The sequence below is a fragment of the Coregonus clupeaformis genome, chromosome 32, assembly GCF_020615455.1.
Source record: "Coregonus clupeaformis isolate EN_2021a chromosome 32, ASM2061545v1, whole genome shotgun sequence".
In the NCBI taxonomy this organism is placed as follows: domain Eukaryota; kingdom Metazoa; phylum Chordata; class Actinopteri; order Salmoniformes; family Salmonidae; genus Coregonus; species Coregonus clupeaformis.
The window spans coordinates 5,594,418-5,614,088 of record NC_059223.1 but is presented as its reverse complement, the minus strand read 5'-3'; the positions used below and the strand labels follow the sequence as shown (position 1 = coordinate 5,614,088).

At 42.4% G+C, this 19,671-nt stretch overlaps 2 protein-coding genes and 1 long non-coding RNA gene across 3 annotated transcripts; all 3 read left to right on the top strand.

Moving 5' to 3' along the window:
• Positions 1 to 990: 990 nt before the first annotated feature.
• Positions 991 to 1,870, top strand: LOC123482421. Its single transcript, XR_006657703.1, has 3 exons — positions 991 to 1,095; positions 1,282 to 1,436; positions 1,785 to 1,870. It is a non-coding gene; the product is annotated as an uncharacterized LOC123482421 (long non-coding RNA).
• An 8,361-nt stretch (positions 1,871 to 10,231) lies between these two features.
• Positions 10,232 to 12,641, top strand: LOC123482408 (stereocilin-like). The gene is made up of 8 exons (XM_045209955.1): positions 10,232 to 10,290; positions 10,398 to 10,533; positions 10,673 to 10,761; positions 10,911 to 11,046; positions 11,173 to 11,277; positions 11,892 to 12,072; positions 12,227 to 12,402; positions 12,603 to 12,641. The coding sequence occupies exons 1-8, from the start codon at positions 10,262 to 10,264 to the stop codon at positions 12,639 to 12,641; spliced, it is 891 nt and encodes a 296-aa protein (XP_045065890.1). The 5' UTR covers positions 10,232 to 10,261.
• Positions 12,642 to 12,721: 80 nt separating this feature from the next.
• On the top strand, positions 12,722 to 17,561 carry LOC123482407 (stereocilin-like). Its single transcript, XM_045209954.1, has 5 exons — positions 12,722 to 12,762; positions 14,183 to 14,325; positions 17,048 to 17,196; positions 17,281 to 17,378; positions 17,505 to 17,561. Exons 2-5 carry the CDS (start codon positions 14,261 to 14,263, stop codon positions 17,559 to 17,561), a joined length of 369 nt encoding a protein of 122 aa, XP_045065889.1. The 5' UTR covers positions 12,722 to 12,762; positions 14,183 to 14,260.
• The last annotated feature ends 2,110 nt before the right edge of the window (positions 17,562 to 19,671 follow it).

The following is a 19,671-nucleotide window of genomic DNA, read 5'->3' as shown; positions in this document are numbered from 1 at the left end:
GAACTGAAAAAGCGTGTGCGAGCAAGGAAGCCTACAAACCTGACTCAGTTACTCCAGCTCTGTCAGGAGGAATGGGCCAAAATTCACCCAACTTATTGTGGGAAACTTCAGACTTCAACTGTATCTAGACCCCCCCATTTGAAGACAAAAGTTTAGTGTTTGGTCCCATATTGCTAGCACGCAATGACTAGCATCATGTTAGCATCCACATTAATGCAGAAGTGTTCAGAAACATATTATATTCTTATTGACAATAAAACGGACTCCAAAATGACACAGTAGATTATTTACCATTCATTTATATTGGGCACAACAAAATCCGAAACACAACCAAAACAAAATACAAATGCACCAGCAAGTGTGTAGAGTCAAAAGCTTGATGTAGTCATTGCGTGCTAAAAATATGGGACCAAATACTAAAGCTTTGTAGAAACTCCAGCCCCAGGCCTAGGGCTATAAGTGAATTTGTCCAAATACTTATGACTCCTTCAAATGGGCGGACTAGATACATAGTCCTTTCATTTCTAAACAGTAAAACAGATATTTATGAAAATGCCCTCAAATAAAAGGTGACATTCTGTACTGTCGCCTCATAAAATACTTGATGTAAAATCCAAAATGCTCGAGTATAGAGCCAAAGTAAAAAAATGTTACCATCACTGTCCAAATAAATACGTAGGGGAGTGTAATTCTTAGGACATGTCTTGAGACGTCTCAAGGCATGGTGATGGCTAGGTATGAGTGTTTGTATTGTAGAGATTTTAAGTTCATTTATTGTTACTTGGTGAATATATAAAGTATATTTGTTAGCATAAAAAAGGTTTTGTCTCTCTTTTTGTCATATGTCTAACAGCAAAAGCAATGTATAATGCATTCAAGAGTATTTCCACTTGACTCAAAAGTCCCTGGTAGTAGTTTTTGTTATGATATACTTGTCTAGCTTATGGGTGCTTGGTTTTAGTATGTGGTGTTATTCTGTTACAGGAGTATTTCCGTATCCCTCTGGCCAGTCTGAGGGCAGTGCTGAGTGCAGTGGACATCACCACAGTCAGACAGATACTGCAGTACTTCAGCAGGAACCAGGGAACACTGCAGGTAATACAACACACTTCATATCAGTTGTCCTCTTAGACAGATCTCCCATGGAAAAGACTGAGGTCTCTTGACCTCAATGGGACAACCTGATTGAATACATTTGACTAAATAATTAAATAAAAGGTAGTGCAACCTCTTCAGCTCTATGTAAACACAGGATAATCACTTAATCTCTCTCTGTCCCAGCTTACAGATGACTACCTAGGCACCATGGTATCTGTGCTTTTCCAGACCCACTTGGTCAGGGACGGCAGCCTCTTTCCCGAACTGGTACCCCTACTTGCCCTGGTCAACCCTGCAGACATCCAGTCACTGCCCCCCTTACAGACCAACCTCAGTGTGTAAGTTAAGCAGGCTTCTGATACAAGTCATCATGAGTCATGATGTTCTTGTGTGTTGGTCTCCGCATTATAGTTGTATGTATAGTACTGAATGGCTAAAGAATTCTTATTCTTCTAGAATCAAAGGTCATGGACTTATGCCGTTAATTACCCCCTCTATTCAGACACAAACAGACTCACAATATTGGAGTCATTTTCTATTTAAATTACTGCTTTGTCGTTAATTTAAATTGGGTCATTTGAGTCTCCGAAAGAGATGTGCTTTCCCAGTAATGTTTTGCTCTCTGCTTTTTGTTCAGGTAAACAACAAGTATGTCCTACATTCCTTTATGCTCTCTCTATTTTCAGGAGAGATACCATCAACAGCATCATCAGGAGCCTGTCGGCAGAGCAGCGCAGGGCCTTTGGGAGGTGGTACAGCCGAGCCTCAGCTCCCTCAACATGACAGCCGCGGCCCCTCCTTCATCAGGGACACTGGTAACCTGATCGTCTACCTGCCCTTTCACAGCTTCCAGCACCTATCACCTGCTCAGGTAACAGACACGACACCTCTTTGTGAAACCAGAGCCTCCCCAGCCACAGCCAGAGAGTTGTCAGTGGTCTCCATTGTGTCAATGGTTGTGGCCGTAGCCAATGTTCAAAAAGTAAAAATCGTCTATGCATGAATTAAGAATGGCTATGTGAAGAACAATAAGTGATCTTTCAATGCTTAAAATGTGAATATGATCGTTGCATGTCAGGTCCAAAGTTATTGGTGCCCTTGATAAAGATGAGCAAAAAATACTGTATAAATTAAATAATACAAATACTGAGCTATATTGTATGGGAATTTATTTTATTTTATACTAATACAATTGCTTAAAGAAAGAGATTTTGTTTAACAAGTCATATATTTATTTCTCAAAAAGATGGGTCAAAATTATTGGCACCCCTGTTTTCAGTACCTTTCAATGCCTCGTTAGGATAATGGCATTGAGCCTTTTTTCTAAAATGTTCTATGAGATTGGAGAACTCATTGGGAGGGATCTTAGACCATTCCTCCATACAGAATCTTAGCAATCCTTGTATCCTTCGTCTGCGCTTATGGATTGCCCTCTTCAATTCAAACCACAGTTTTTCAATGGGGTTCATCCGGAGACTGAGATGGCCATTGCAAAATGTTTTGTGGTCAATTAACCATTTCTTTGTGGATTTTGATGTGTGCTTGGGGTTATTGTCTTGCTCAAAGATCCACTTGCGGCCAAGTTTCAACCTCCTGGCAGAGGCAACCAGGTTTTTGGCTTTGATGTCCTGGTCACTGGCATACCACAGGCCCCTGCAGCTCCCGCAAGAATTTGAGGAAATTAGCTTTAAAAATGCTAAATAGCATGAGATTAGCTATTAAACTGCCCAAAAATGTGTTGAATTGTAGGAAGTTAGCTGTTTTCCCCCCAACAAATGCTCAGACCTTGCGGGGAGCCCCGCGAAACTGCGGTACGCCACTGGTCCTGGTACTGGGTTAAGTTTATTAAGTTGTTGACCTTAAAGGCCCAGTGCAGTCAAAATTATTGTGTTTCGTATCATATTGTACAACAGCTGATTAAACTTACACCGTAAAAGTGTGAAAAAATGTGATCAGTGTTAGCTCCTGATACTTTCTCTTTTTGAGAAAATTATAATATTACTTGTTAAACAAAATCTATTTCTCTGAGCAATTGTATTAGTATAAAATAATCTGTTTTTGTATTATTTGTTTTATAAAGTATTTTTTGCTCATCAAGGATGCCAATAATTTTTGACCTGACTATGTGTAAGGGGATGAGGTTGTGTATACAGGACAAAATAGTATGCGTTTAGGCCTATACATTTTCATTGTCTTAATTTAAAACGGTATACAGGACGTTTTCATCGTTGTGCACTGTAATTTTAAACCAGAGTTGGGTGGTGTTTTGTCTCCCCTAGCTGTTGAATGGAATGGATGTGTTGCTGATGAACACCCTAAGCCCCCTACAGCAGCAGTTTGTGGCTGAGAGCCTCATAGGGACCTTTAGAAATCTAACAGCAGAACAATTCAGGAGGTCAGTGTCACAATCGATGGTATTTGATCGATGGTTGGTCATGTATTGTGTCTTGCAGAAACATTCAGTTTCAAACATTCATCTGATTTGAGTGTATGCGTTTTCAAGAAAATACTTTCCCTAGTCCTATGAAACTCAATATTCTGGTAGACACTGAAGTAACTAACTGTTTGGGATCCAAATGTATCTTTGGATATGCTTGAATAATGATCCTCTTTGTCTCCCTAGGCCTTGGCAACCTGATGTGTCTGTCAGACCCAAAGGACCTGCAGGTGTACAGAAACACAGAGGCCTTCTCTGTGATTCAGGACAACATTAGGACATGTGTTGTCCAGGGCCTCCGGAATCCCAGTGACTTGGTAAGTGGAGCTGTCACAGACACACAGACTGACACTGTTATTCCTTACCATAGATCTACAGTTGAAGTTGGAAGTTTACATACACTTAGGTTGGAGTCATTAAAACTCGTTTTTCAACCACTCCACAAATTTCTTGTTAACAAACTATAGTTTTGGCCAGTTGGTTAGGACATCTAATTTGTGCATGACACAAGTAATTTTTCCAACAATTGTTTACAGACAGATTATTTCACTTATAATTCACTGTAACACAATTTCAGTGGGTCAGAAGTTTACATACACTAAGTTGACTGTGCCTTTAAACAGCTTGGAAAATTCCAGAAAATGATGTCATGGCTTTAGAAGCTTCTGATAGGCTAATTGACATCATTTGAGCCAACTGGAGGTGTACCTGTGGATGTATTTCAAGGCCTACCTTCAAACTCAGTGCCTCTTTGTTTGACATCATTGGAAAATCAAAAGAAATCAGCCAAGACCTCCACAAGTCTGGTTCATTTGGGAGCAATTTCCAAACGCCTGAAGGTACCACGTTCATCTGTACAAACAATAGTACAGCAAGTATAAACACCATGGGACCACGCAGCCGCATACCGCTCAGAAGGAGACGCGTTTGTGTCCTAGAGATAACGTATTTTGGGCGAAAAGTGCAAATCAATCCCAGAACAACAGCAAAGGACCTTGTGAAGATGCTGGAGGAAACCGGCACAAAAGTATCTATATCCACAGTAAAACGAGTCCTATATCGACACAACCGGGAAAGGCCGCCAGCAAGGAAGAAGCCACTGCTCCAAAACCGCCATAAGAAAGCCAGACTACGGTTTGCAACTGCACATGGGGACAAAGATCGATTTTTGGAAATGTCCTCTGGTCTGATGAAAAAAAAATATTGGCCATAATGACCATCGTTATGTTTGGAGGAAAAAGGGGGGCTTGTAAGCAAGACCACAACGCGGGGTGGCAGCATCATGCTGTGGGGGCTTGCTGCAGGAGGGACTGGTGCACTTCACAAAATAGATGGCATCATGAGGAAGGACAATTATGTGGATATATTGAAGCAACATCTCAAGACATAAGTCAGGAAGTTAAAGCATGGTCTCAAATGGTCCTTCCAAATGGACAATGACCCCAAGCATACTTCCAAAGTTGTGGCAAAATGGCTTAAGGACAACAAAGTCAAGGTATTGGAGTGGCCATCACAAAACCCTGACCTCAATCCTATAGAACATTTGTGGGCAGAACTGAAAAAGCGTGTGCGAGCAAGGAGGCCTACAAACCTGACTCAGTTACACCAGCTCTGTCAGGAGGAATGGGCCAAAAATTCTCCCAACTTATTGTGGGAAGCTTGTGGAAGGCTACCCGAACGCTTTGACCCAAGTTAAACAATTTAAAGGCAATGCTACCAAATACTAACTTCTGACCCACTGAAAATGTGATGAAAGAAATAAAAGCTTAAATAAATAATTCTCTCTACTACTATTCTGTCATTTCACATTCTTAAAATAAAGTGGTGATCCTAACTGACCTAAGACAGGGAATTTTTACTAGGATTAAATGTCAGAATTGTGAAAAACTGAGTTTAAAATGTATTTGGCTAAGGTGTATGTAAACTTCCGACTTCAACTGTACTTTATTTTTCACTGCAGAGTGACAGTGAAACTTATATGGGTAGGAGTGCAGTACACTAATCTATGGGTTGAATTTTGTGTTTGCATTTTGTGTGTGTGTGTGTGTGTTGAATCCTGTGTAAATATGTATGTGTGTGTATGCTTGTGACCATCCCACTACAGATCTCCAGCTTGTTCCTGAATGGGAGTGAGCTTCAGTCTCCTGGCTCTTCCCCGCCTCCGAGTGTCTCAGCTGGCTCCCTCTTGCCCTGGCTGGGTGTGGACCCTGCAGAAGCTCAGCCAATCCCAGCTCAGCCCTGCGCGACAGCCCTGGCTCTGTGCCCTTCACTCCTGCACAGGTAGAGGATCATCATCAGCCATCACAGCATCCTCAAACAGAGAGGCTCTAATGGAGCACCTTCTGTTTGGTTTTCATACCTGACTGGGCTTGACCTCAGTGCTGCCTCTGCTCCAGCAACATAGGGTGGGGGGGGGGTTAGAATGAGGGCTGATTAGTAGGGGCTTCAGACAGCTGACAAGCAGTCAGTCTGCAGCAGACTGACCCCAGGTGAGGTGAGGGGGGTTTGGAGGTGCCTTGACCCTTTGATTACAGAGGCACAACTGCCCCCACATTTTCAACATGTGCCTCACGGCTGCTGCCTGCCATGTGCCATAAGGGGTCTTAGTCAATGGAACGGTAGGGTTGGGGAAACAAAAGCAGAAAATAAAGTATTTGTTTTTTTCTTGAGCCCAGTGGGCTTTTTCTTCATTTCGCCAAGTAGTTTCCATTTCAAAAATAGAATGTTAATAAAACAGCGTTAACACCAGTTATAATGATTTTTTTTTCATTTTTTGTGATGTCATTCTAGGCCGGTGTAATTGTGGACAAACTGTCTCTAAACAACAGTGTAAGTATTATTTCCGCTTTTGAAGGACATGGCTTTCAGTTTTAAATAGGGATTGTAAACAGAAGGCTGCGTATTGTCTCAGATACGGTATGCTAAATGTTGGAGAGTGTCTCTGTTTCAGTGTAATGGTTCTGTCATATAACGGTCCATTCTGAGCCAGTGGCCCAAAGCCTATGCAGCCTGGCCAGGGGTGACTCAAGGACACACACTATCACCATGGCAAACCACACAACCCTGTCAAGATGTATGTTTCCTACCTCATTATACACCAGATGACACTCTACCTGTAGTGGCTTCGCATCTAATGGTGTATATGTGTTACAAAGAGCAAGACCAATTTGTCGGAGGTATCTTTTTGTATCTACTTTCATTTAATAGATGATTTTAGATTATTAAAAGTGTTTGAATGATGAGTTAGAAATAGACTATCCCTCTCTCTATTTCTCCATATTGTCCTCCACCCCCCACACACTACAGTGGGGGGAAAAAGTATTTAGTCAGCCAACAATTGTGCAAGTTCTCCCACTTAAAAAGATGAGAGAGGGCCTGTAATTTTCTATCATAGGTACATCGCCAACTATGATAGAGACAATAATTGAGAAAAAAACTCTAGAAAATCACATTGTAGGATTTTTATGAATTTATTTGGCAAATTATGGTGGAAAATAAGTATTTGGTCCCCTACAAACAAGCAAGATTTCTGGCTCTCACAGCAGACCTGTAACTTCTTCTTTAAGAGGCTATATGTCCTCCACTTGTTACCTAGTAGATAATGGCACCTGTTGAACCTGCTACTCGGTATAAAAGACACCTGTCCACAACCTCAAACAGTCACACTCCAAACTCCACTATGGCCAAGACCAAAGAGCTGTCAAAGGACACAAGAAACAAAAAATTGTAGACCTGGCACCAGGCTGGAAAGACTGAATCTGCAATAGGAAAGCAGCTTGAGCTTGGAAGAAATCAACTGTGGGAGCAATTATTAGGAAATGGAAGACATACAAGTCCACTGATAATCTCCCCGATCTGGGGCTCACACGCAAGATCTCACCTGATCAAGAACGGTGAGCAAAAATCCCAGAACCACACGGGGGGACCTAGTGAATGACCTGCAGAGAGCTGGGACCAACCAAGTAACAAAGCCTACCATCAGTAACAGACTACGCCTGCCAGGTACTCAAAATCCTGCAGTGCCAGACGTGTCCCCCTGCTTAAGCCAGTACATGTCCAGGCCCGTCTGAAGTTTGCTAGAGTGCATTTGGATGATCCAGAAGAGGATTGGTAGAATGTCATATGGTCAGATGAAACCAAAATATAACTTTTTGGTAAAAAACTAAACTCGCCGTGTTTGGAGGACAAAGAATGCTGAGTTGCATCCAAAGAACACCATACCTACTGTGAAGCATGGGGGTGGAAACATCATGCTTTGGGGCTCTTTTTCTGCAAAGGGACCAGGACGACTGATCCGTGTAAAGGAAAGAATGAATGGGCCATGTATCGTAGAGATTTTGAGTGAAAACCTCCTTCCATCAGCAAGGGCATTGAAGATGAAACGTGGCTGGGTCTTTCAGCATGACAATGATCCCAAACACACCGCTCGGGCAACGAAGGAGTGGCTTCGTGAAGAAGCATTTCAAGGTCCTGGAGTGGCTTCTAGCCAGTCTCCAGATCTCAACCCCCATAGAAAATCTTTGGAGGGAGTTGAAAGTCTGTGTTGCCCAGCGACAGCCCCAAAACATCACTGCTCTAGAGGAGATCTGCATGGAGGAATGGGGCAAAAATACCAGCAACAGTGTGTGAAAACCTTGTGAAGACTTACAAAAAACGTTTGACCTGTGTCATTGCCAACAAAGGGTATATAACAAAGTATTGAGAAACTTTTGTTATTGACCAAAATACTTATTTTCCAACATAATTTGCAAATAAATTCATTAAAATCCTACAATGGGATTTTCTGGAATTTTCTTCTTCTAATTTTGTCTGTTATAGTTGACATGTACCTATGATGAAAATTACAGGCCTCTCTCTATCTTTAAGTGGGGAGAACTTCAATTTGGTGGCTGACTAAATACTTTTTTCCCCACTGTATTTCATATCTCAACTTTCCCTTCGGCTCTCTCTCCCTCCTTGTGTCCCTTCTAGCTGGCTCTGCCGGGCAGCTGCAGAAGCTGGGCTCTCTGGTGAGTGGGGTGAAGGTGAGATCTGCGGAGCTTGCCCTCTGACACACTGCTGTCCTCCCTGCCTGACATTGCCCTGCACACACCCGGCCTCAACCACCCACAGGCCAACACCATCACCACCAAACTCTGGGTATGGCCTTAGACGGACTCACCAACACTGACACCCATCCTCACAAACAGCGACATGCTCACTCATACTAAATGAAGACAATCGACAAGGTACACAGTAACATGGCTTCGGCCGTACGCTGCTACTCTTGGCTCAGTGGGAGGTATGTTTACAAGGCTCTGTTAGTATGCATGCATGACCATAACCAATTGAGAGGAACGGAGAGGAGGAGAGCAAGGTGCAGGTGGAGTGTGGAGGGGACAGCAGCTGGCAGCCCAGGTGCCCAGGCTCCTTTGCCCTGCCTGGCAGTCAGATAGGATGCTGTGGCCCTGTGCCAGCTGGAGCTGTATGCTCCATAAGGACCAGAGCCAGGGATAGACTGACACACTGGGCAGGCTCAGCATTGGGCTGTTTCTTAGAGAGGAGGTGCCAACTATGCATGAATGAGGTCACCCTGACACATTTGTAATTACCCCTCTTTTGTTTGCCTGAGTAATTTTTTATGGTTTGTGAACATGTATTTACATTCCATCAACAAATTGTGTGTACTGATAGTGTTTGTCAGAAGCCCATTTAGTCATCATTGAAATCCACTTTAATGGTGTCGTTTAGTCACTATACTCTGTGTTGTGTTGACCTTTGTCCAGGGCTCACCAGAGGTGACTGGCTGGTTGGATAAGGTGGAGCCCCTGCTCCCCAGCACCCCTCTACTCAGTGTGCTGACCAGGGCTAGTCTGCTGTTGACCAACAGGACCTCGGCAGAAAGAAGCCTGGAACACTCAGCAGGTAACATCTATGAGCTGACTCCTATCCTCTCTCTGATCCAGCAATACCTGTGACCTGCAAGTCATTTTCAAGGGGATACAATTCATGCATATCAGTACAGGAACTATCTATCCCTAAATACTTAGTGATTTTATTCACCCAATGAAATTAGAGATTTTAAAAGGATTTCTGAGTGTGTGTATAAAGATGTCAGCATGTTATGCAATGTGGGTCTCTCCTCTATCATTCGGAACATATGCGAAGGTGTGTATGACAGTCTTGATTAGATGTTAAATAATTAACCGTCAGTGGAGAGGTCGGCCTGTTGTATAACCCCTGCCCTGACTGTTTAAATAGGCTATTCTATGTCCTGAACACACGCAGTATCTGTCACTGTCAACACACACACACACACCAGGTCCCAGCTGTCACAAGGAGGTGGTGTGTCAGACGTGCGATGGCCCTCTCGCTCCTGCTAGCCTAGCGCTGGTCTGGTCTGGTTAACCACACTGGCCTTGAAAGCTGCCCTATAATCCCCTGTGTGTTGGTACTAATGGGCCTGAGGAGGGCCTGCCAGCACCATTACATCACAGCTCCCACATCCTGCATGTTTATGCACACTCTGAAGTGGTGAAGCACAACAACACTGTGCTACTGAATTACTACACACCTCAAAACAGTCAAACCGTATTCCAAAAGCGCAAATCACCTCTATAGCACTGCAGGGTATTCTCTCTCTGGCTGTCTGTATGTGTGTTGGGAGATTGTTTGTGATCAATACTAATGATCGCTTCTGGTTTATTTTCCCAGGCTAAAACTCTTTTTAAAGAAGCAGTGAAGACCATGCCCAATTTTTCCACTGAGAAGTTTCTGTGAGTGCATATCTATGTCAACATAGCTGCAGTTGATTTATTACTAACCTCTTGTGAATGTGCTCCCATTCATATTTTTAATCTATTTTGTCTCTACGGTTATACAGTGCCCTCGGAAGCATTGCTCGAGGTGTAAGCTGCACAGCCCTGCGACAGCTCTTCCGGTACAAGCCATCATTTTCCTCAATGCGGAGTGTCCTTGCATTCATGAAAAAGCAGTCTGTTCCTCTCCATACCTCACTGGTACATGAGCAAATACTTAACCACATTCCTCTGAGCCAGTTAATTGAGTTAACAGTGGAACCATGCCAGATGTCAGGTATAAAGATAGCTGTTATATAAGCATAATTGACGACCCTCATGCTTTTGTCTTGACTTACAGAAAAAGTGCATCATCGAGGAGCTGTACTACTTTGACTTCTTCTCTGAGCTGCTGGGAGAGCTTGGCTCTCAGATCGCTCTGGCCCTGCCGTGAGTCTGTCTTACTGCCATTAATCATCACTACAGATGGTTTGAGCATCAACAATGCATCACGGTCAACTTTGTGTGTGTGTTCCTGTTTGTTTGTACCTGTGTGTGTGTGTGTGTGTGTGCATGCTCTTGTGTGTGTGCATTTGTAGGGTGAGCACTATTAAGAAGTTCCCAGCCGACATGATGGACACTCTCAGGAAGATGATTGTGCAAGACCCCCATCACTTCCTGCTCCTACCCAGTACAAAACAGGATATTCTGGTGGACAAGATGGTGCAGAGACTTGTCAGTACCCTCTCCTGTACCCCATTACTGCTAACACATTCAGCCTGGGGTTTGGGTGTCTTCGATTTGAAATCTTTATGTTGAAAATGATCTACAGGTATAAGTTGAAAATGTATTCTCCCCCAGGGCATGTACACAGGAGAGTTCACTGAGGATGAGTTCCGTTCACTGGGCATCATGGCGACCTATGTAGTGGATGAGGTGTTTGTGCAGCTGGTGCGGAGCTTCTTTGTGAGAGCCTGGAGTTCCTCCGAGAGTTCTGCTATAACAGCAGCAAGAGAGACATTGTTGCACAGATCCTACAGGAGCCAGGCACTTTCGGGTACTGTAGCACCTTCTTAAACAACCACCCCACATCACAAAACACACCCCATTTAACCTCTCGTTATAACTCCTCCGTCTCCTCACATCAAATGAAAAATGAGTATTTTTGTGCCCTTTTAGCCCCGTTCAGAACTGGACCCCTGAGACACTCAATCAAGTAGACAGATTCATATTCTTCCTTCCCAACGAGAAGCTGCAGCAGATTCCCCAGGTGGCGTTCCTGCTTTTCCCTCAGTCTTTAACACATCCATTTTCATTATTTATTCAGGGTTAGTTCCTTTGCAATTGATTTGACCATTGTCATGATTCATTTATTTGGGTGTCCTTAAAGTTATTGAGAGGTGTTACAATTGCTACACGACACCAGGAATCAGGAAAGGATGGATCTGTAAATGAAACCTGCTGGTGTCCACTGACAGGACTTCTAGAGGTGTCAGGAGGATCAGGTGCTATGCTGCCCTGGCCTGTTGGCCCCTTGTCAGTCTGTCTGTGTGTCTGTCTGTGTGTGTGTGTGTCCTCAGGCCCTGATGACCCAGGGGCGTATAGAGAGGCTGTTTCTGAGTCAGCGCCAGTGGGAGTCAGGTGCTGTTGGGGCCCTCTGCATTCAGGGCCGGGACCAGGTTGAACAGACACAGCTGTTTGAGAGGCAGCAGTTTGTTCTTCAGTACTTCCTGGGTTTTCTCAAAGTGGGCCGGGTCACACGTGAGTGCCACTCTGTCTCACATTGAGACCTCTGTCTTACTCCCCAACCTTACTGCCAAACAGATGAACATAAGACTATTTTGTTAAATGTTTACATACATTTCCCTCTGTATATAGTATATCCATCTGTTTTTGTCCATTTGTTTCTTCCCAGCTCCTGCATTGATCCCCACATGTGAAAAGCTGCATACGACACGGCCTTCAGCCTGGAGCACAGACAGCTTGACAGGCATGTCGTCTGCCGCCTTCAGCTGTAGTCTGGAGCTCTTTGGCCAGGACCCCTTCTTTTTACCATACCAACAGAAATTACTCCTCCAGAAAACTAAAGAGGTACATATTTGACCCATAACAAGAAACATCACTGTAGTTCCTATGTAGAAATTTCAAACAACCAAATCACCTTGTACATCACTCTTCAAACCATTTGCAAAATGGGTCCAGTGTCTGATTTATCCGTCTTCTGTTGGTGCTCTGGTTGCATTAACTAACAGAGGCAGTGTCTCTGTTCTATTTCTCTGTGTTGTCTGTAGATCTATGGAGCGGCCCGCTCCTTCTCCTCCCCTCTGTGATTACTCAGCTGTGCAGTATAGCCTCCCAGCTTTCAGTGGCAAGAGCTGAGTGTGATCAGGCTGTCTGAGCTGAGCACCATCTTCTGCACTGGGGGCAGTCAGCACCTGGAACAGCAGACAGGTAGCCTAACAATCAGTCTGACAATCTGTTCAATGTTTTTTGTTTCTATGTGTTTAGTTTGGTGTAGTCTTGATGTTTTTGAATGTCGATAACACTTTACGTTGACACCCAGTGTCATAACACGTTATGACACGGATATAACCATGTCATAACGTGTCATAACAGCTGGACATAACTTGTCATAACCGCCTGTCATAATATGGTCACTAACACTGTCATGACGCCATATATTTACACCTGTTGTGACATATATTGTCTCCCTGAGTGGTGCAGTGGTCTAGGCACTGCATCGCAGTGCCAACTGTGCCACTAGAGATCCTGGTTCGAATCCAGGCTCTGTCGCAGCGGCCGCGACCGGGGAGACTCATGGGGCGGCGCACAATTGGCCCAGCGTCGTCCAGGGTAGGGGAGGGAATGGCCGGCAGGGATATAGCTCAGTTGATAGAGCATGGCGTTTTGCTACGCCAGGGTTGTGGATTCGATTCCACGGGGGCCAGTATAAAAAAATATATATATGTATTCACTAACTGTAAGTCGCTCTGGATAAGAGCGTCTGCTAAATGACTAAAATGTAAAATGTATTGCGTTATTTTATGGCTGGTTATGACACCTACATATTTATTCAAATTAGTTTTCCCTGCCAGAGAAGTTTCCTTTCGGTTGAAAGTTTTTCTTAAATCCTTTGTTGTTTTAATAATTATTTAGTCATGTTTTTTTTCATCATTATTTTAAATACCTTGTAGAAAATACACTTTATGACACTGTCATGAAGCATTATGACCATCCTGTGTCACATGTCTTGGAATAAGAAAATACTCTTTCTGACACCGTCAAGAAGCATTATAACCATCATAATCATAGAAGCCAGATTGGCCTATCACGTACATGCCCTTATATCAGTCATCCAGTCAAAAAGAGAGTGTCTTGTCCTGCTCCTGAAATCTGCTCCTGCATTCATCATCAACAGAGAATTGGGGTAGGTGCATGTTTGACATCAATGTGTGCGCAATTAGAAGGATAATTTAATATGGTAAATTTATTTTTTTAAATATATAACATAAACATACTGTTGACATGTAGGTCATGGTGTAATGGAATGTTTTGCCTTGTGTGGTAGGTTTTGCGCAATTTGAAACTCTTATGTAGGTGTCATAACCAGCCATAAAATAACGCAATATATGTCACAGCAGGTCTAAATATGTGTCATGACAGTGTTATGACAAGTTATGTCAGCTGTTATGACATACAATATTATTGCATTATGACCGTGTCATAACGTGTTATGACGCTGGGTATCAAGTGAAGTGCTATCTGAATGTCTTACCTGCTTTGGTGTGCCTGTGTGTGTGTGTGTGTGTGTGTGTGTGTGTGTGTGTGTGTGTGTGTGGTGCCTTTGCAATCCTTGTCTCTCCTGTCCCAGCTGGCTGTGCTGTCCTCCTCTGTGCTCAACTCCACCCAGGTGGGTCCTAGTCAGCTGGACTCCAGCACCCTGGTGGCTATGGGGCACATACTGTGTGGGATCAAGGACTCAGACATGCGCTCCCTGAATGCAGTGGAGTTCAGGTGAGATTAGAGACGTACTCAAATCAGAGAGAGAGACCCAATTGAGAGAGAGAGTGTTATAGGTGCTGTGTTTTTACCATTAAAAAATAGTTTGCATTTCCACATTTTTCATGTTAAACCTCCCCCTATGTGTGTCTTCTTAACCTTTATCCAACCTGTTTCTCCCTCCTCTCATTCTACATGCTGTAACCAATGATGTACTGCAGGGTTCTTCACCAGTCCTAAAATTTTTTTTTCTACCTTTATCACTCCTGGTGGCCCGTCTGAATTAGCCCCTGATTAGAAGAGAACAATGTTTTAGTACTTATATGGGTCATTCTATAAATAATGGGGCCAATGTGTGACATTAGGATCAACATTTCAAAATGGTTTGAAACTAAAATAAAAAGGATTTTCATGCAGTTCCACATGTGTACTTAAAGGAATAAAAGTAAATATATGCAAATTGTCCCATAACTCCACCTAAGCAGGGTTCATACAGACATTGGCAAGTAAAATCCAAGGACTTTCAGGGACTTTTCCAAGCACTTAATTGTAATTTTCAAGGACCTCAATGTTATACAAGTGTAGAATGTATATAATTGTACATGTAGGGCCTAATATAGAACCCCCCTTCCCCCATGCAAAAAGTGTAAAAAAAGTATGCCATTACCACTTTAAGAATAATGCAGCCTATGCAGGCACACAATAAAGCAATGAATAGCGGTATCATTAATCTCAACATTTGAATCTCACCATCGCTGTTTTTATAATGAGAAAGTGACCAAAAACCAGGTTCCTTTTTCAATGGAAGGATTTGTATGGAAAGTCAAGTTGGGGCGGGGCAGAACAATTTTTTTGGGGCCTCGCTACAGACTGCTATATCGGTCTGCTAATACAGGGCTAGTAATCGGCCCAGTGCACTACTTTGTGAGAATATTTGATGAATATTTATTTTCAATTCCGATTTTTTGGGGGTGCTGCAGCACCTCAGCACCCCCTCCTTCTCGAGGCTATGAGGCCTATTCCAGCACTTGAATTTCTGAGCTCCAAATTCAAGTTCAAGTAGGCTATTCAAGCTTAGGCTATTGTTTACAATTGCAGATCTAACATGGAAAACAAAATGTATATGTAATGTTATTTCATTACAAGGTCATATTGTGAATAAGCCCACTAGACTATGTAATTTGTTGTCATTATATCCAGAATAATTAATAGGAATAGCGTTGGGTGTTGTGCAATAGTCTATCCTACACAATTGCGCACAGTAGACTTGGTTTCCAATCCGAGGCACAAAAACATATGAAAATATGAACTCATTACCTTGATGCTTTCTCTGTTAAATCTAACAGACAACAAGAGATTATCAAATAAATTCTAACAGACAACAAAGATGATCAACATCAATTTGCTAGGGATATTAGATCCAAACGTGGATCCAGGCCCAACTGTCTTCACTGGTGTAACGAATGAGACACCAACATATTCTGGACATTTCTCACAAACACCTTTTTCCCAGCACTTGGGCTGTTGCATCGCATGCGCTATCGCAACAGCTGTTCATCACTTGACTGTCATTCTGAAAATTCCTTCCTGGATCAGACGATGATGTGTGAAAATATCATGGCGTAACTAGTCAGCTGGACACCAAATGCGCATCCAACAAGTATTGTGCATAATTACTGAAGAACCCACATGAATGACCGTATCAAATTAGGTTTTAAGTATCTAGGTAAGGTGACTCTTTCGGTTAGAAGCATTCGATTTTGCAATGCATACATTATTTTGGATTTGTGTGCCCATGAAAACTGTTTTCACCCGTAACATAAGGAGATACTAAATGTTATGTAGTTACACTGCATTTCTGAGATCTCTATACAAAAAACTGTCTGACAGCTAGATCCAGGATTCTTACAGGGTTAAAGTTCAATGTCTAATTTAACTGAATAATGCTTAATATATGATATAACGACAACTTATACTGCCGTAAATGCAAGGACAGAAAAGTAATGTTTTATATGTCACGATTTTGGACAAATCAGTCAAGACACCAACCATGATAAAGGGTTAAACATACAGTAGGTTTTAAATAAACTCGTGAATTTTATTGAATATAGCTATGATCCCCCTTATCTTAATGTAATGACATGTTTTTTAAAAAAAATGGATTATTATCAATTACTTACGAACAGCTGTAACATGTTGTCCAGTGTAGGAAATCCTCACTGGTACCCTAGTTTCATAGAAAGCTCATATGAACCCTGGATTGCTGATGCTATGTATTGGCCAATGAGCGGCTTTGAAGCCACAGGTCGGCCATATTGGCACTCCCAGAAGAAGCAGTCTTCCATAGGGATGAGTGGAATTCTAAAGTATTTCAATGAAATGTTTCAAGAACAAAATTACATGTATTTCAGTATTTTTGTTGTTGTTGTGGGGACAGTAACATTAGTACTTTCTAAAATGTATACTTTAAGGAAAGAAAACGTATCTATATATTTTTTATGTTTAGCTCACATAATATAATTTAAAAGTATGCATTAAGGTGTCTGTAATATAATAAAAGTGGCAAAAATAAATGTAGACCTTAATAAATGCATTTCTATAGATTCCCAAAAATGTTTTACAATGGTGGGAGTGCCAAGATCGGGGCACGGTGGCTACAAAACACCGCCCTCTGTCAGTCATTTAGTATATATATAAATAATTGGCTGTAACTCACCTCTCCCCCTCCTGGCTGCAGTAAGGCAGTTCTGTGGCTGGGCCGTCTGAGGCTGGCCTGTTCAGAAGAGCAGCAGCAGGCTTTAACGGGACTGCTGAGCCATAACCTGGCTTTCGGACCCATGAGCTCCTGGGGCCCTGAGGTCTTCATTGAGGTTGGAGCACTGGCAGGTACATTACATGCCTTTGTTGTTTTTCTACCGCAAATATGTCTAGTGCCTGAAATTAGTTTCAAATCCCTCTTACTATCTGCAGCTGGCCTCCCAGATATGGCCATGTCGTCTTTGGTGAAGGAGCAGGTTGAAGGACTTACACCTCTGGCTGTGTCCCTCATCCGGGCAGACAAGTTTGCTGTAAGTGTAAGGATTCAAAATGCCTATGATTCTAACCGTCAGTTTATCTTCCATGTTTTGTATTGCCCCCATCAAATTGTTGTTTTTCTTTGTTGTGTTCATGTGAATTGTCCGTGTGCTCCTCAGGTCGTGTTTGACCCAGCCCAGATCAGCATGTTCTCCTTGAACAGGCCAAAGCGGTGACTGAAGCCCAGCGCTCGCTTTTTGTCTCCTGTGCAGCTGACAGCTATGTCTATGGTGCTGACCGTCTGGGATGACAAACCTGTTGACTTCCGTGGTAATTAACTTTCACCTGCTGAAATATTTCAAGTGTACACCATTTTCCTAGATGATTTCCATGTGTGGCGGCCTAGGGAAACCCTTCATATGGTGAAATGTTGACTTTTTTAAAGCCTACCTTGAACAAATACAAAGTAGATGCAGGTAGTGAAGGCCTGGTAGGTTTGATAAAGTCTAGCAAATACATTGTGTACTTAACTAGCGTAACATACCTTGCTTTCTCCTCATTGAAGATGCTCTCTCATCTCTCCATCCATGATGTGACAGAATATCTAAAACAAACAACATCGATATTTATCTGTGAAATCTGCTGTCAGCTTTAACGATGATTGATCAAATCAAATGATTGACTAACTACAAAAAGGAAAGACTGCGTGCGTAGGCAATGTTACGATGACAGGAGCCCAATCCCAATCGCACCCTTTCTCGCCTGTGCACTCGTTCACACCCCCTCAAAGATAAAAACAGTGGGGATTAGTGTAACTGTGTTGGTAGATAATTAATCTACACCTATCCTATTTTACATATTTGAGGGGAGTGAAGGAGAGTGGCCAGGACTAGCAAAAAATTGGATGCGGCTCAAAATGACAGATAATGACAGCCATATGCCTCTCACTTCCACCAAGTTTTAGAATAGGATATAAATTGCTTTGTTACCTAAAATCAAAATAATTCTGAACTGCTGAAATTACTGCAATAGTGTTTCTATATTTTTATCACTTCATGTCATATTGGCCATTAATAGGCCTACCCGCTGATCAAGCAACATCCGAAGAAAGTTTGAACCTATTTTATGAACGTTTGCTGCGGCGTAGCCTACGGCTACTTGTAGACAATGAAAATCCGACCCACTTGTATTCATAACTACATTGTTGATTGTAAATTACAACTTTATATTACTAACTATCTAGCAAATTATTCTGTCTAAACCAGCCTCATTTCATTGATCTGTAGCATGTTATCTTGAATGGCCCAAGTCAACTGCGACACTCAGGGAAATTTAAACTAGCGTTTTTCACATTGGGCACATTGCTAGCCAACGACAAAAAACCTGGGAAATTAACTATTTCCTTAAGTAATAATGCAATATGTTTTACATTACAATAAAGTAAAGGGTTTAAAGTATTCAAAACAACCAAAATCTCAACTTCCACATTTGGTCTTTTTCACAACAATGAGGGCGCGATATCCGACGGGTTTTCGTAGGCCGCCTCACATGTTTTCGCTGAAGCAGACATTGTCTTGTTCACAGCAGAGTGTAATTAAATTAGATGCGTATTATGTCAGTACATACTTTCAGCATGTATATTTTGTAACTTTGAGTCTGAATAATCCAGAGCTAGTGGAAGAAGGACAGCTCAAGCAAAGGTTTGAGTACTGTTGGATGTAGGATGCAATCGTATGATGCTTGTATTGTTGAGTTGATGTTGTTGACTTTGTCTCCATACATTTATGGTGTTGCTTTTGTGTGTCCCCATGCAGGCAGTTCATCTGGGCTGGCACTGTGCCCTAGTCCTCACTGTCACCTTCTGGGACTGCTGATGGTGCTGTTAGTTTCTGCCCTGTAATGGCCCCCCTTCTGATGGATACATTCCTCACCCCTAATGGGCCAGGAGGAATCTCTCCTACACAACTACCATGTTAAACAATAAGTGCAATATATTTGAGTAGCCCTTCAGGCTATTGTAATGTTGATTTGATAATGTGTGGTTATTTATTTCTATCAGCACTGAAGAGACATGCATTTGCTATTGGCCTATTCTCTGAGTGAAGAAAAAATATTTGAGCATTTAAATCAAATCAAATCAAATCAAATTTTATCTACAACTGCGCCGAATACAACAGGTGCAGACATTACAGTGAAATGCTTACTCACAATGTATTGCACATTGCAGAGTTGTAGTCATTAGTTTAGACTAGGGCTGTCAAAATAGCGCGTTAACGACGTTAATTTGTTGTTTGCTGTTAATTACGTCAATTTTTTTAACGCATTTCACGCATGCGCAGTGTGACA